The sequence below is a fragment of the Anastrepha obliqua genome, chromosome 1 (genome assembly GCF_027943255.1).
Source record: "Anastrepha obliqua isolate idAnaObli1 chromosome 1, idAnaObli1_1.0, whole genome shotgun sequence".
NCBI lineage: Eukaryota > Metazoa > Arthropoda > Insecta > Diptera > Tephritidae > Anastrepha > Anastrepha obliqua.
Window position 1 is genome coordinate 152,395,603 of NC_072892.1, and position 15,992 is coordinate 152,411,594.

Consider the following 15,992-nt stretch of genomic DNA (forward strand, 5'->3'; position numbering starts at 1 on the left):
TAGGAATTTATTTTACTATTTTGCTATCTTATGAAAAAAGCATTTACAATTGCCGACTCAATTTATGGATCTACGTATTTCAGTGCACAATTTGCTAGTATAGGTACATATATTGTGAGTGCTGCTAAGGGATAAAATACCCTTTTATACTTAATGATTCACTGTTGGTCTGAAATATATCTATTAGGAAGTACCACCTGGAACTCCAATGCTAGGATACACTCGTTGCATGTGAATGCTACATTTATCATTGGAATATTTTTTTTATTGTATCACAGCAATGCTCCAAACAGTCCATATTGTCCCATGATCCCTAAAGTCTCTGAAGCTCAAGCAGGTGGACCATCGCATAAATACAGCGAGTAATGTTCTTAGGGCTGAACTCGATAGGACCACCTTCATGAAGATTGTCTTACCGAAGCATAATTGTTCAAAGGAATGGATCGTGTGATTATATCAACAATAGCCCCAAATGCCCCCCTAGCTTAAGTTCCACTTCAGCTTTTAGGATCTAGAGAGTAACTGTTAAAACAGTTCGTCAATAGTAAAAAGAAATTTGAAGTTTGGTCTAAGTGGGACGTCAATGAACATTTTAGACTGCCGAAGATTTTCAAATGAATGAATTTCTTCACCAAAGTACTTCTTTTAAATATTTCTTTATTTTTTACGTTCTTTCATGGCACCCACATAATTGGAATATTGTAGTGGTTGTACTCGCCAGCTCGTTCAGTCTGTATATGTCCTCGCACTTTATTGTAAAGGTTTCCCATATATCCGAGGTGACCTTGATAACTGCTTGTCTATCCGACTATTTCAGAAGCACGACCACCATCGACCCAAATAATTAATTTTCAACGAATAATGAATAAGGTGAAGCGTCAAAATGGAAACGGTGTTGCCGACATAATAATTTGCACCAAAAGTTTAATTTTTACTACAATTTAAAAGTTTTTTCATAAGTCATGTACGTATATTTGTAAAGAAGCAACATGTTTTCAAATAAGGGAGCCGATTTGTCAAGAGGAAGCGAGAAAGCTGCTTACTTACCTAACCTTATATAATTGAATCATGGTTCAAACGTAGGGAATCGCCTTACAAATGACATAAAAAATAAATTGTGTTGTTTACGAAAATTTCGATTACACTTTCACAACAGGCATTTTCACGATGGATAATTTTTAAGTTAATTTATTCAAAAAAAAGAATCATCCCTTAGAAAATATAGTTAGATGGCGGATGAGATTGTAGATCTTTCACTTATCTGGAAAAAAAAAATTAGTAATCTGTACGAACAGAGTCTGAAAGAGTAATAAAATGTTGACGAAATTGTATGTGTTTTCCATTAGTTTTACGTAAAAAAGGTATGACGAAGGTAGATTCAGCAAAAGCCGCTGGTCGGCTAGATTGTTGCCAAACATGTTTTAAATCAGCTTTAGCAAAGTCATGAACCAGTCAATATTCGCTTCTTTTCTGCGTTTACCAACACACCATTGGTGTCCAGATGTAAGAACACAGCTGTTTTCAGTTCATAAGAGATTTTACTCGTAAACATTTTTTATTAATTTATCGTCATTTACCTGCTGAAGAATTCCTAATTGGTTAAGAAGGAAAGAAAACATTTACAGTGACAATTGTTCTTCAACAACGGGCAGCGAAATGGGTAACCAGCTGGTGGGTATAGCACCATCGCAAATTTACCCGATGGAACACTATTTTTCAGGTTCCGAATTTATTTTCGAATCAAAGTGAGTGTGTAACAACATTTTACGAAATAAAACATATTTATTAAACGAATATTTCGTGTAGTATGGGCAGCACACGATTCTTCAAAGTGGCCAAAGCTAAATCGGAAGAAGGTGTCGTGGTGGTCAAGATATTCGTGAGACATGACCCTACATTGCCACTAGAGAATCACAAGGAACGCCTCGAATATATAAAGAAGGAACTATCCAATGCGGTGAACTGCTTACCATTCCAAAGAGTTGAGGTGAGTATCATAACCAAAATGCTAAAATCTGTGTATGAAATACTGCTAGCATAATACATCAACATTAGTAAAACAAATGATATGACTGTACTCTGAGAGGAGTGTAGAGGCGAGTAGATGTGTCAAAAAAGTAGTGTTCAATAGATTACATTTCCAACAAGTTCCTAGTAGTAAGTGCCATTTAATATACCTGCCGACAGTGCTCCGGCCATTGTGTCGCGTTGCAGCACATTTTACTGTTTACAATGGACCTACGAAAGGTCTAAGTGTGTCATTGCGACAGCATTAAATTATAAAAATTGTAAAAAATGAAATACCTCCCATTGCATCCAAAAAGGCAAAAGCTGACTTTATTGTCGGTGACGGTATCAGTTAGCGATTTTGTGTTGTTAACAAACAAAATTAATGGGAATAAAAATCTTAAAAAGTAAACAAAAACGGAACGAATTCAGTTTTAACGTAAAATTAAATGTAGAATTAATAATAACACCATTGACACTAACATGGTAATGGTAATGGTAATGGTTGTACGGGTTAGGCTAAGGCCTTTGTGAACTGTGACCAGATTGATCTGTTGTGCGCTCCTAATTACTTAATTTTAATTATTTAGTATACCGAGGAATCGAACCAGCTCCTAAGGAGGGAGCAATTGTAGGTCTTGCTCGTCTAGTACGTACGAGCCCGGGACTCTGTGTCTCCTGTGGCTAAAAAAAAAACAGCAAAATACATGCGTTTGTGGTGTAATACGAGAGGTACCTTTAGAATATAGCTCCTTTGGCATTAACAATTTTCAATTCTGCCTCAAAGGCAATGCAGAAAAGAGGCAGACTGGGTCACACCTAGAAGTCATATAGGTAAAAAAAGAGATGTTTCAACTGTAGTAATTAGGCATGTGATTCCACTTAATGCAAAATTAACGCTGTGCTTCATAGAGGATTTTATAAGATAACTTAAGTAAGCAAATGCTCAATGGGGGAAGAGTAATTGAAGGAGAAAGAGGCTATCAGAACATACTACCCAGAAAATATGAATGGACAACTTTCCCAAAACTTTGCGAAAATATAAAAGAAACTAGAGACAAGTTTCAAGAATGTAACAAACAAATTACTAAATTTAGATACAGTGCAGTAGCAAAAAATGTAATAAAGGTTATACAACTAACTGTAAGGCACACAATTAACAATAAAGCGAAAAAGAATCAAGCAGTATACGATTTTCTACTAAATAAAGGTTGAACAATTTGGGGGTATCGGATTTCAAATTAAAATAAATCGACAAAAAGTCGCAATCTTTATTCTTTTTGTAAATTTTTGAATGGTTCTTTCATGACATTTATTTTTTAGAGAGAACCCCTTACGGCGGCCGCCGTAGACGAATGGGTTGGTGCTTGACTACCATTCGGAATTCACAGAGAGAACCTGGGTTCGAATCTCGGTGAAACACCAAAATTAAGAAAAACATTTTTCTAATAGCGGTCGCCCCTCGGCAGGCAATGGCAAACCTCCGAGTGTATTTCTGCCATGAAAAAGCTCCTCATAAAAATATCTGCCGTTCGGAGTCGGCTTAACTGTAGGTCCCTCCATTTGTGGAACAACATCAAGACGCACACCACAAATAGGAGGAGGAGCTCGACCAAACACCCAAAAAAGGTGTACGCGCCAATAAAAAAAAAAATCCCTTTCAAATGCTAAGCGCAATTCTGCCATCCGTAAACACTAATTTTGAATGACTCGGTATCTCGTGAATAACTTTAATAATGTTTGCTTCCAATGTCTCAATCTAAGCTGCTTTATCCACAAAGCATTTAGACTTTACAGTCCAAAGGTGTGATAACACACGACAATGGTGGTCAATCCACCGAGAGGAAAATTGCTCACCGAAACGACGACGCAGTAAATCCATTATTTCACGTGCTAAGTGGCAAGTAGCGCCGTCTTGTTTGAATCAACTGTTGTGGAGAACACGCGCTTCAATTCCCGGAATCAAAAAGTCTTTTATCATGGCGCGATGGCGTCCGCTATTCACTGTCACATTGGCGCCAGCCTCGTCTGTGAAGAAATATGGGCCGATGATTGTTCCATAATGAATATTGAAAAAAATTATGTATTTAGTTTGACAATCTGATCGATTTCGCCTGTTGGACGACAACTTTTATTGAATAAAGGGCATATATTTTTATTAACATTTATGGACAAAAACAAATATGTATGCACATGCATGTTAAATACAAAATTATCTACTTTTATAATGAGATACATATTAAAATAAAATAATTTATATAACACTATAAAATTTTGTGTAAAAAAATCCAACCAAAATTAAAAATCGTCAAATACGAGCGAGTACTTTCGGCTGCCACCTCATAGGGTATTCGGCTACGGAATTCTGCCTGCTAATTTCGCACATATTCATACACTCGTCCAATCAGTCATTTTTCAGAGGTCAAAGAAGTAGTATGAGTGAAGATTGTGTTTTTTTTTTCTTTGTTGTATATCAACAACCCAATCTCAGTTTTTTCGTGAACAAACCACAGTCATGACCAATCAGTTAATTCTATTAAATTCGCTGAGAGCCGATTAACGGTCTGATATTGACCACACCTGCCTTTTTTCACCATGGCCTGCTCAGTGCTTAATGCAAATCGAGACCGCACCTCCTTCGTGTCGATTTCGTTTTGTGGGCACGAGCAAAGACATCGCGCTCGCCAATTACAACTCGTCACGATGTTTCCCCTTCTTTTCACCCCACCGACAAAAGTTGAGTGATTGTGGCTCTATCTTATCACTAACTCAATGCTTAAACCCATTTGCGCAACTTTTGGCAGAACTGACAAAAATTATAATGATTGCCTGATAATCAGGCATTTCAAAGCCAGAAATAGGGAAACATTGTGGAACCAAATTTTAAAGTACTCTATTTCTTCGGATAAATGTTCAAATTTCGTAAATTCAATGCATTAAAGATGTCAAGAAGTCATAAAACAAACAGGAGGTGCTAGGAAATTCTACTTATCAGTTTTTTGGGGCAAAACGTTTTGTTTCTAAAAGGTGATCAACTTAGAGGTATCGGATTTAAAATTGAAACAAAACAACGAAAATTCAAATTGATTTGGCAATCATTATAATTTTTGTGTACAACCATTCATGACATTTATTTTTTAAAGATAAGCACCAATTTTGCATGACTCGCTGGAGGACTTCGGCGGGTATCTCGTGAATAACTTTAGTAATGTTGGTAGTACAGTATTTTTACATCCAAAAAAGGTTACAAATGCATAAACACAGAATAAATTTCGTCCACAAAAAATAATATTTATTTTAAACACAAAACCGGCCAAAATTTGTTATAGCCATTCAAACGGTTAAAATAAATTAATCCGACCAGCTTGGGTTGCAGACGCCCAGGTTTAATACGCTTGGAAAATTACTTTTATTAAATTCAAAGTAAAAAATGTGTGAAAATATAACGAAATTAAGAATCAATTTACTTTTGCTCGATTTGACCACCTCTGGCCTGATGCACGGGCACCTGCACGTTGCTGGACCGGTCTGAAGTTGGTTACACTTCGTGTGCCGAACCCTGTAGCTGAAACAATCTTCGCAGCAAAGCGTCAGCACAGCCTCGGCTATTTTATGGCATTGCTTCGCTTTCGTTGTGGCAGCTTCGAATTTCGCATCCAAATATAGCCGAAGTAAATGAAATGAAAAACTGAAAGTAAAGGCCGGCTAGAATTTGAATTAGGCATCAAGACAAAGTATATTTTCTCCTGTGCATATTAGGATAGCCCAAAAAATCGTTTTTTCACAAGTGCGTAGGGATAAATATGGCTTATAGGTAATTCTTTTTTAGAGCCATCCTATTGCATCCCGTTTCTCCAGAAGTCTTTGCGGTGACCATCACAAGTCCTTGGGGATTCATCTAAAATCAAATCGGACAAGAGAAATTAGATTTATTAATAGATAATCTTGTGCCTGATCGAAGCTTTTTTTTACAAAATTAACAATATGGAGGCCCCAGGAAATATTTTTCAAATTTTGGAGAAAAAAAAAACAACAATTCTTAAAAAAAAATCGAAATTTTTGAAAAAAAAATCCTTTGATCGAACACCAGTTTTTATGCTTTCCAAAAGCAGTATAAATTTTATTGAAATCTACCAAGCTGTTTTTAAGTTACAGTGATCACCAGTTCAAAGAACATAATAGTTTTCAGAAAAACGCATTTAAAGTTTGCTATCGATTTATGGTAGTATTTGACCAGACCCTTATGTCGAGTTATACGAATTATTTATCTATATTACACTGTGTCACCTATTCCTGGGCCATATATCATAATAGTTCCTCAGCCGTCACAGCAGCTTCCAAAATATCGAGTTGCTGTTGCCTACGTAGCATAACAATAAAACCCGAGAAGTCGGTTGCTTACAGCTGCTGCTAGCTACTTGCTCTCGAACGCTCCGGAGCGCCCGATCGCCCTTTGTTAATTGTTGAATTACTCGAAAAGTATTTGTCGGTTTGACTTCAAATTTTCACACAATATTTTTAAGATATTATACTTTAAGAAAATGCCAAGAACAAAAATCCAGTTTTTTGAAAATTCTGACTACCCCTAACCCCTTAACTAGACAGCTGCCGTATACAAACAGAAAAACATTGGCGCGCGTAAGGGTCAAAATAAATATTTCCATCACTCAAAATCATTTTTCTTTTTAGTAAAGGAATTCTTCAAAAACAAAATCGGATGATTAATTTTGTGCCACCATGTACTAATTATATGCACACGCATGTTAATAAGTTAAATTTATAAAATGTTTCTTTATTAGCTCACTGATAAGGCAGCGTACATCGTACGAGAATACGTCAAACACAGCTTATATGATCGGGTTTCTACACGACCTTTCTTAACAACGCTCGAAAAGAAATGGATAACTTTTCAAATACTTTGCGCATTGAATCAGTGTCACAAACAAAAAATTTGTCACGGCGATATAAAGGTTAGTACAGAATAATATTACAGAAAATAAAAAAAAATATACCAAACAAATTTTTTTGAATAACAGTTGGAAAACATATTGATTACGTCATGGAATTGGGTATTGCTGTCGGATTTTGCGTCCTTCAAACCCACTTATCTGCCCGAAGACAACCCCGCAGATTATACATATTTCTTCGATACCAGCAGGCGACGTACTTGCTATATTGCGCCGGAGCGTTTTGTGAAAACCTTCTCATCGGATGATGCCGAAGGTTATGGCGCCATGCTACCCACTGATTCGCTTATACGCTTGGGACCCTATATATCCGATAATACTCTGACGCCCGCCATGGACATATTCTCTGCAGGGTAAGCTTACCGCATAAGGAAACTCCAATGTAATACTACGATGAAACATTTATTTTTAGTTGCGCACTATTGGAACTATGGACTGAGGGTACAGCACCGTTCGAACTCTCGCAGCTACTTGCCTACCGGAGCGGTGATAATGAATTGGTGACGAAGCATTTGGAAAGTATAGAAAATGAGCACCTGCGCACGCTACTCTCTTCTATGATTAACCTTAATCCCATGTGCAGAAAAAGTGCAGAAGATTATTTAGATGGAGAGCGCGGACGTCTATTTCCCGAATATTTTTACTCTTTTCTACAATCGTATTTGCAAATGTTTTCATCGTTGCCAATAATGTCACCAGATGATAAAATTTTACGTTTACATTCCGATATTGGCCATTGTATTAAAGTACTAACTAATGCCACTGATTTAACGCCGGATGAAAATGACGTGGAAAAAGCTGAACAGGCCGAAAAAAAGGATGAGTTAAGCCAACGTTTGCCTACTGAACAGGATGGTCTAATTTTAATAATCACCGTTGTTACCTCTTGTATCCGGGGCTTAAAGCAATCGAATACACAAATTTGTTCGCTAGAAATACTACAAAAACTATGTAGGTATACAACATCAGATACCATATTGGATCGCATACTGCCTTACATCGTAAGTATAGTAACGCTCTTATGAAACCTGAAGGGTCTTACGAAAGACGCGCCTAGATGTTGTTTCAGAATAAAACGTAAAAATTTATATTCTTTCAGGTTTATCATTTTTTTTTTTTTTGCTGCCGTTGCCGAATAGATTTGTGCGTGACTACCATTCGGAAATCAGAGAGAACGTAGGTTCGAATCTCGGTGAAACACCAAAATTAAGAAAAGTTTTTTCTAATAGCGGTCGCCCCTTGGCAGGCAATGGCAAAACTCGGAGTGTATTTCTGCCATGAAAAAGCTTCTCATAAAAACCCATTGCCGTTCAAAATCGGCTTAAAACTGTAGGTCCCTCCATTTGTGAAATAGTAGCAAGACGCACACCACAAATATGACTAGGAGCTCGGCCAAACACCCATGTTGGCTTATTTACAGAAACTTTACTTTTTAAACAACCTCACAATAAGTAGTATAGTGGCATAATCTAGGAGGTGACCAGTTTATGTCACCATTACGTGCAATTAATCGATCGTCTATGTCTATTTTTTCAAGCTCAGGTCACAAAAAATCTTCAATCAGTTGTCTATAGTGATGTCCATTGACAGTAAAAGCTCTTGCGTTTTCATCTTCGAAAAAAACGGGCCAATTATTCCACACCAAACAGTGCATTTTGGTGGATGTTATGACTTTTCTTCAATTCTTCGGGGTTTTTCTGCTCCCCAAATGCGGTAATTTTGTTTGTTAACAAATCCATCTAGCGTGAAATGAGCTTCATCACTTTGTTCTTAAAGATCAACCATTTTCATAATAAATTTCAATGATTTTAAGGCGCTCTTCTATCGTGTAAAATTGTGCATCTGTCTACTTAAGAAATGTCAAAGATGACATCGAAAAAAGGTACCATCTAGAAGTTAGTCACTACTGACTTCTAGGCGCCACTTTTGAAAGACCCTTTATAATGTTTCACTATCAACAAATGTGTCTTTTTTTTTTTAAATAAAATCTATTATCTGCTAAATTTTAACCAAATTCGACTTTAATCTTTTTAGCTGTACCTCGCACAAAACTTTTCGGAAAAAGTTCAAGTTGAAGCAATTGAAACCTTAACCGCTTGCCTCAGTGTGGTCAAACAAATACCGCTCAGCGACGCGAATGTTTTTCCCGAGTACATTTTACCCTCCATATCAAAATTATCCAGCGAACCAAGCGCCGTTATTGTGCGTATGGCATTTGCACGCAATATTGGTAAGCAAAATATATTACAAATAAATTACCGTTCTCCCCATTTCCCGACGAATCTACGTTACCGGAACGACACAGATTTGTAACCGACAACGGACTATCACTTCAGCAAGTTTCCTAAAAAGTGTTATACTGTTATAAACCAAAAATTCCTAAAATTCTATTTATTAAATGTCATTATTTTCATTTAAAGCCAAACTAGCAAAAATCGCTATTTACTTTTTGGAAGAGACGCAACGCAATGCACCAAACGACATGCCTGCGCGTAGGTACGAGGCCGAATTGAATGCCTTACATGACATAATACAACAAAACGTGCTGAGCCTCTTAACCGATTCGAAAGCGGTCGTCAAGCAAACACTCATGGAGTCAGGCATTTGTGATTTGTGCGGCTTCTTTGGCAAAGAGAAAGGTTTGTTGTTTGCAACGCATTAAAATTTGTATAAAAATTTATTCATTTTTTTCTCGCTACTTCCTCAGCTAATGATATAATACTCTCACACATAATGACATTCCTTAATGATGATGACAAAAATTTACGCGGCTCTTTCTATGACAATATTGCCGGCGTTGCTGGCTATGTTGGTTGGCAGGCGTCCGATATACTCGTACCGCTATTGCACCAGGGTTTTACGGATCGAGAGGAGTTCGTCATTAGCAAGGCGATACGTGCTATTACCATACTCATCGAATTAGGTCATATAAAGAAGCCTACAATCACTGAGATTATTAAGGAAACTGCTTGTTATTTATGTCATCCCAACTTGTGGATACGCCATGAAATTTGTGGCATGATCTCGACAGCGGCGCGCACTTTGAGTGCCATAGATGTGCAAGTTAAGATAATACCTGCAATACGGAAATTCCTAAAAATGCCATTAATACAAGTGGAGAAGCCAGATTTGCTATTGGATTGCTTGCAGCCACCGATTCCCCAACAAATTTACGATAGCGTATTGAGGTTGCTTAATGAGTTTTATTTTTTAATTAATTATAATCAAACAGGCATATATTTATCCTAATATCCATTTTAGATTTCACGACATTCAGATGTTCTTAAACGAATTAGAAAGTCGCGCACTAGCACGCAATAATCCAACACAAGCAATGGTGGCGCAACAGGATGAATCCAGCCAAGCATTACGAAATGTGAGTTTCGCTGCTACTAGCGAAGGAACACATTTTTTTTTGTTATTTATTAATTTTTGTTTTTATTTATTTATTTATTTTTTTTTTCATTGCGTTAATTTCATAAATTTTGTAGTTTTTTGTATGGTTTGCTTAAGGCTATGTATGAGATTATTTTATACAATATTTTCTTTAATAGGTATAATCGATCAATAATCTTCTATACATATACTTAGACTTGCCATAAATTCTGTGACAAATTTTACAATGCATATGTTGAGAACAAATTAGCAGAAACAAGTTCCGTAATTTTTGCTTGTGCTCGTATGCATTGTTTACTCATAAATGATAGTGAGTTTCGTGGCAAATTTCTCTTGTTAACAATGGAGTCGGGAGCTAAGGAAAATTCATTCCAAAAATGTGGTAAAAATGCAAGTGAGATTTCGAGAATGTTTGTTTATCGCACGATCAAACGTTTTTCACAAACGCCTGAAGTGACAGACAGAAGAAGAAGTGGTCGTCCTCGAGTGATTCGAACGAGTGCAGCCATAAAATCCGTTCGAGAAAGAATTCGCAGAAAGCAGAAAATCATGTCCAGGGAAATGAATGTAACGACCAGATCCATGTCAAGACTAATTAGAGATGTTCTCTCTCCACATGAAAGCCTTCCGTCGGTCAACTGGTCATCTTTTGACAACGCGCTTGAAGAAAATTAGACTCAACAGATGCAAGCACTCGGTGGCACGCGGTCAACGGCCATGAAAATATTATTTTTAGAGATGAGAAAATTTTCACTGTGCAAGAAGTTTTTAATAAGCAAAACGACAAAATCTATGCTAAAACTTCTAAAGACGTAAAAAAAAAAAAATTTTGTTCCAAGGGCCAAATGTTGTTCAGTGTGGCCACCATCCAACCTCCGTAATGGTTTGGTGAGGAGTGCCTGCAAAAAAGTGGTTAAGACCGGGGCAAAAGTGTACCAGAAGGATGCCTTAGAAGGCGTGAGGTGTAGCAGTTGAGTAGTACGCTCTTCAATGCAGGATGTTGAAATTTTGAGAAAGATTCCGCTCCAATCCATAAGTCAAAAACCACCCAGGAGTGGTCAAAAAACAATATTCCTGGGTTCAGAAGATTGACCGTCTGGAAGTCCAGATCTGAATCCATTGGACTTGGAGAACTAGGCTTAGAGAGCATGGCCTGTCGAAGAGCTCACAGAAATTTGGAGAGTCTCAAACAAACTTTGGATCGAGCAGCGACGTTAGTACCCATGAAAACCGTGCGCGCTACAATAGCCGAATGGCCTAATCATTTGAAGAATTGTGTAAATGGTGACCATTTCGAAAGAAAATTAACATTTTGCATTTTTCATGATTAAATCAAACTAGGATAGGTTAGGTTAGGTTGAAGCGGTTGCCCTGTGGGACACACTTAGGCTCATAGCTCGTTGGGATGCCGCGTGGGTGCTTTCCCTATTTCTCCTAAAACCAGTATGTGCTTTTCATAAATTTTAGAATATCTCCTAACTATATACCTTACTTTATTAAAAAAAAGTATTAAAATTTCATATCTATAACGGACTTAACTAGTAACAGAATTTATGACTGACCTAAATGTAATAATTTTTCTTTCGCTTTTAATAGTGTTTTTCGCAAAGCAAAAGCTTTATTGTAAGAATCATTTTTGTTTTTTGCACTTTTTATTCCAGCTTTTCTGCCGGTTGGGCTCGGAAGGTCTCAATGAATTGGTTGAAATGCAGCTGCTCGCTTTCAAGGCGTACTTATTGAAATTAAAACATAAATCCCAGCAAGAAGCGGATGAGCCCTCGTCCGGACGTATAGTGATCAACCGCAAATATGTACAATGCCACGAATATCCGCTCGCCGAAAAGCTAAACAAATCGCCACAGGAAACACGTATGCTATTTTTTCTAATCATTATCTAACTTCTGTAGATTAGTCTAACAATGTATAATTTTTGATGCACTGGATATGCAGGCGCAACCGAAGGCGGTCTGACCGCTACTGCGTCTCCTGCATCGGATGTAGTTGTTTCGCCACTTGGCGGTGCTGCTGGTAGCCCACCGACGGGCATTACATTAGTGGGCGCTACGGCTCAACAGCCAAACACAACAGTGAACGCTGCCACTTCACTCGGAGAGTATACAATGCCGGAACGTAACTATTGGCAGGGTATGCTCATCCAAACTTGTATTAAAAATTTATTGACAAACTCGAACGAGTTACGAGTATACGAGTTGTTGTAGAATATGTGTAGAATAGTAATTCATTTAATATTTTTTTCGCTTCTGCAGAACGTTCTTCGGAGTGTCTCAAAGATTTAGACGCACTACGAATTTCGTTTAAGAATCGTTACAGCACGCTTGCGTTTTCCCAGCACAGCCACAATGAGACACTAAACTCAACATATCCGCAAGGTTGGTCTTTAAATGGCACCATGATAGCTCATCTGCACGAACATGCCGAGTCGGTTATTAGAATGACGTCGTTAAGACCGAACGGCGCTATTTTCGCTAGTGGCAGCGTTGATGGCACAGTGCGGCTGTGGGATTGTAATAAATTGAATGGTAATCAGGGTATCAACAGATCACGCCAAGTATATTCAGCAAATACACCCATTTACTCGCTGGTTGCTTGCGATGGTGGCCAGTCTCTGGCAGTTGGTGGCAAAGATGGCAGTCTGTTAATTATGCGTATTGATAGGAATTCATCGAAAATGGCGCTACAACAAGCTTTACATCTCGATGAAGGGTAAATTGCATGTATAATAAAATGTACTGAATTGTAATATTGAATTTTTACTGCATCTGCCTGTTGTAGCGAGAAAAGCGATGGACCCGTTGTTGATATGCAAACGTATGACCAAAGTGTTATCATCTATGCCACGGTATATGGCGCCATCGTCGGTTGGGATACGCGCGTACAAAAGGCCGTTTGGCGTTTGGAGAATGAACTGCAACATGGAGTTATAACAACAATATGCGTTGATCCGGCTGGTTCGTGGTTGGCTACCGGCACGAGTGGAGGCAAGCATATTTGCTGGGACTTACGCTTTCAGCTGCCCATCGCTGAAATTAAGCACCCAACTGGCTCGCGCATACGCAAAGTTACATGCCATCCCACAGAGCCTTCATACTTAATTTCAGCCTCACAGTCGAATAATGAAGTCTCTATATGGAATGTTGAAACAGGTCATCGCCAAACAGTATTGTGGGCCAGCTCTGCATCTCTGCTGTCGAACACTCAAATGGTAATTTAAATTAACTTTAGTCTACACAAATAATCGATATAATCGATTAAATGCACGTCTTCCCTCTAGAGCGAAACGTCAACTTCATGTGGTATCTTAAGCGGCGTAGTGGACAAAACACCGTTCATATTGACTGGCAGCTCAGATCAACGTATACGTTATTGGGATCTGAACGAGCCTAAGAATTCATCATTGAAAGTGCCTGCTGCCAAAGACAATATGGAAAACATTTCATTCAACTATGAGTACGTAATTTGTAGTCACGTCCGAATGTTAGCTAAAATGATATATACTCCGCTCTATTTACAGTTCCCAAATGATTGACGGAAGTCAAGTGATTTTCGAACAAACAGTCTCATTGAGTAATCCATCGGATTTGAATTCAGCCAGCTGTTCACTGGAGGAAAAGCCTCGTTCCGGTCCAGATATGCCGTCGTCAAGTCACCACGATGCGATCACTGATTTATTGATGTGTAAAACGGACAAAGGGCAAATTTATGTTGCATCTGCTGCCCGCGATGGTGTTATAAAGTTGTGGAAGTAGATAAATATTTATTATGATTATTATATATGTATAAGCTTAAAATATTTTATATAAATGTATGTGTATGTAGGTGCATATATGTCTGTGATTCGTCATTTTTCATTTCAAATGCACCTTGTGTTTTATGCCTACTTTAGTGTTATATATAAAGCTTTGTGTAAAAACGCCGAGAACTCTGAACATTTTGTATTTCATTATAATTTTTAAACATAAAAATGCATGCATGTGTAAATATAATCGTATATGTATGTATAAGGAATATTTAATAAAATTATACTAGTAACCAAAATACTCGTGCAATTGCAATCAACCTGCTATAGTACAATATCCAGAACGTAATTGTGCCAACAAAACATATAATGCTAATCTAAAATTGCTAAACGTCAACGACACCGTTGGACTTCTTTCTTTGGGGTTATTTGAAAGAAAAGGTGTACGTCGATAAGCCAGCAACAATTCAAGAGCTAAAGGATGAGATAATTCGGCACATTAACGACATAGAACCTCAATAATGTTTCAGCGTCATCGAAAATTTGGACCATCGGAAGGAGGTGTGCCGGCGAGGCCGCGGCAGCCATTTGGTCGACATTATGGCTGTAAGGTATGGACGCTGAAAGCTAACGAGACAAAACAGCTAATGTGCTTCGAAAGATCCATGGTCCGTTTAGACTGGCAGATGGCACTTATCGCATTAGGCACAATGCCGAACTCGAAGACATAGACAAAAAGAAACTATAATACGATTTATTAAGTATCAACGACTTAGATGGCTGGGACATGTGGCTAGAATGCCAAGGGAGCGATCAACGAGAAAGGCACTAGATCTTCGCCCAATTGGAGAAAGAAGAAGGGGACGCCCCAGGAAAAGGTGGCTAGAAGATGTGGAAGCTGAACTTAGGAAAATGCGCGTGCAATGTAGGAGGGAAGTGGTCTAAGTGGCATCGTTGTCTCTATGTGCGATGCGGCTGCCAAACCTACCTAATGTAGGAGGGAAGTGGCTATAAATCGAGGTTGATGGCAAGAAGCTGTGAAGGAAGCAATGGTTCACCAAGGACTGTGACGCTAAAAAGAAGATGAAGAAGAATTGTGCCAAAATACGGCAAAACTCACGAAACAGCTGAGGCGATTAGGTGCTGGTCTGCAATAGGTGATGGTTGTACTCCGAAATCGACTTTCGGCACGTGAGAGTTCAAGAAGGTAGTAAGACTATATTCCAGCAGGGAACTGATTTACAATTATGAACATTACAGCAATTGTAAATCCAAATTGTAAGCCAGCCCAAAAAAAAATGAATTATTACTTCTCTCTTTCTTGCAACCCTTTACTGTGAGAAAAGGAAATGGCAAAAAAAAAAAGAAAAATATTGATATCAAATAAAAAACAGAACAACATGGGATAAAAAATTCTATAATAAAAAAAATCATTTTATTTTCTTTACCAGCGTGCAATAACCATAGTAAAAAGAAAAGGCCCTCAGCGAATTTGAAAGCATTAGCAAATCGGCTGACGTCACCGAGGTCATGACAGCGGTTTGTTTGCGAAAAAAGCAGATTGTGTTGCTGATATACGAAAAAAATCAATAGTCTTCGCCCATGTTGCTTCGTAGCCGTCTGAACAACAAGTGATAGAATTAGTGTGAATACATGTGAAAGGAGAGTGCAGAACTCAGCTGCCGAATCCAAAAGTGACATGACAGCCTCAGAATTTTCTTTTTCATCATAACTAAATAGCAAGCCTGGTAATGTATCATCCTTGGCAGAATTCGGCTGCCGAGTACCCGATGACGTAACAATCGAAGTTAGGTTAGGGGTATTGCTTGATCTGTAAAAAAATCTTAGGCTCCTAGGGTTCATTG

The 15,992-nt window shown here is 38.1% G+C and overlaps 1 protein-coding gene across 1 annotated transcript; it reads left to right on the forward strand.

Moving 5' to 3' along the window:
- The first annotated feature begins 1,511 nt into the window (after positions 1-1,511).
- Positions 1,512-14,447, forward strand: LOC129236485 (phosphoinositide 3-kinase regulatory subunit 4). The gene is made up of 15 exons (XM_054870913.1): positions 1,512-1,745; positions 1,807-1,987; positions 6,807-6,977; positions 7,044-7,327; positions 7,387-7,975; positions 9,009-9,204; positions 9,395-9,613; positions 9,682-10,162; positions 10,236-10,350; positions 12,032-12,239; positions 12,321-12,515; positions 12,638-13,094; positions 13,164-13,593; positions 13,663-13,838; positions 13,903-14,447. Exons 1-15 carry the CDS (start codon positions 1,657-1,659, stop codon positions 14,135-14,137), a joined length of 4,026 nt encoding a protein of 1,341 aa, XP_054726888.1. The 5' UTR covers positions 1,512-1,656; the 3' UTR covers positions 14,138-14,447.
- The last annotated feature ends 1,545 nt before the right edge of the window (positions 14,448-15,992 follow it).

Coding starts and splice junctions, on each gene's coding strand:
- LOC129236485 (XM_054870913.1), top strand. CDS start 1,657: ATGGGTAACCAGCTGGTGGGTATAGCACCATCGCAAATTTACCCGATG. Junction 1,746..1,806: donor GAATTTATTTTCGAATCAAA/GTGAGTGTGTAA, acceptor TATTTCGTGTAG/TATGGGCAGCACACGATTCT. Junction 9,205..9,394: donor GGCATTTGCACGCAATATTG/GTAAGCAAAATA, acceptor TTTCATTTAAAG/CCAAACTAGCAAAAATCGCT.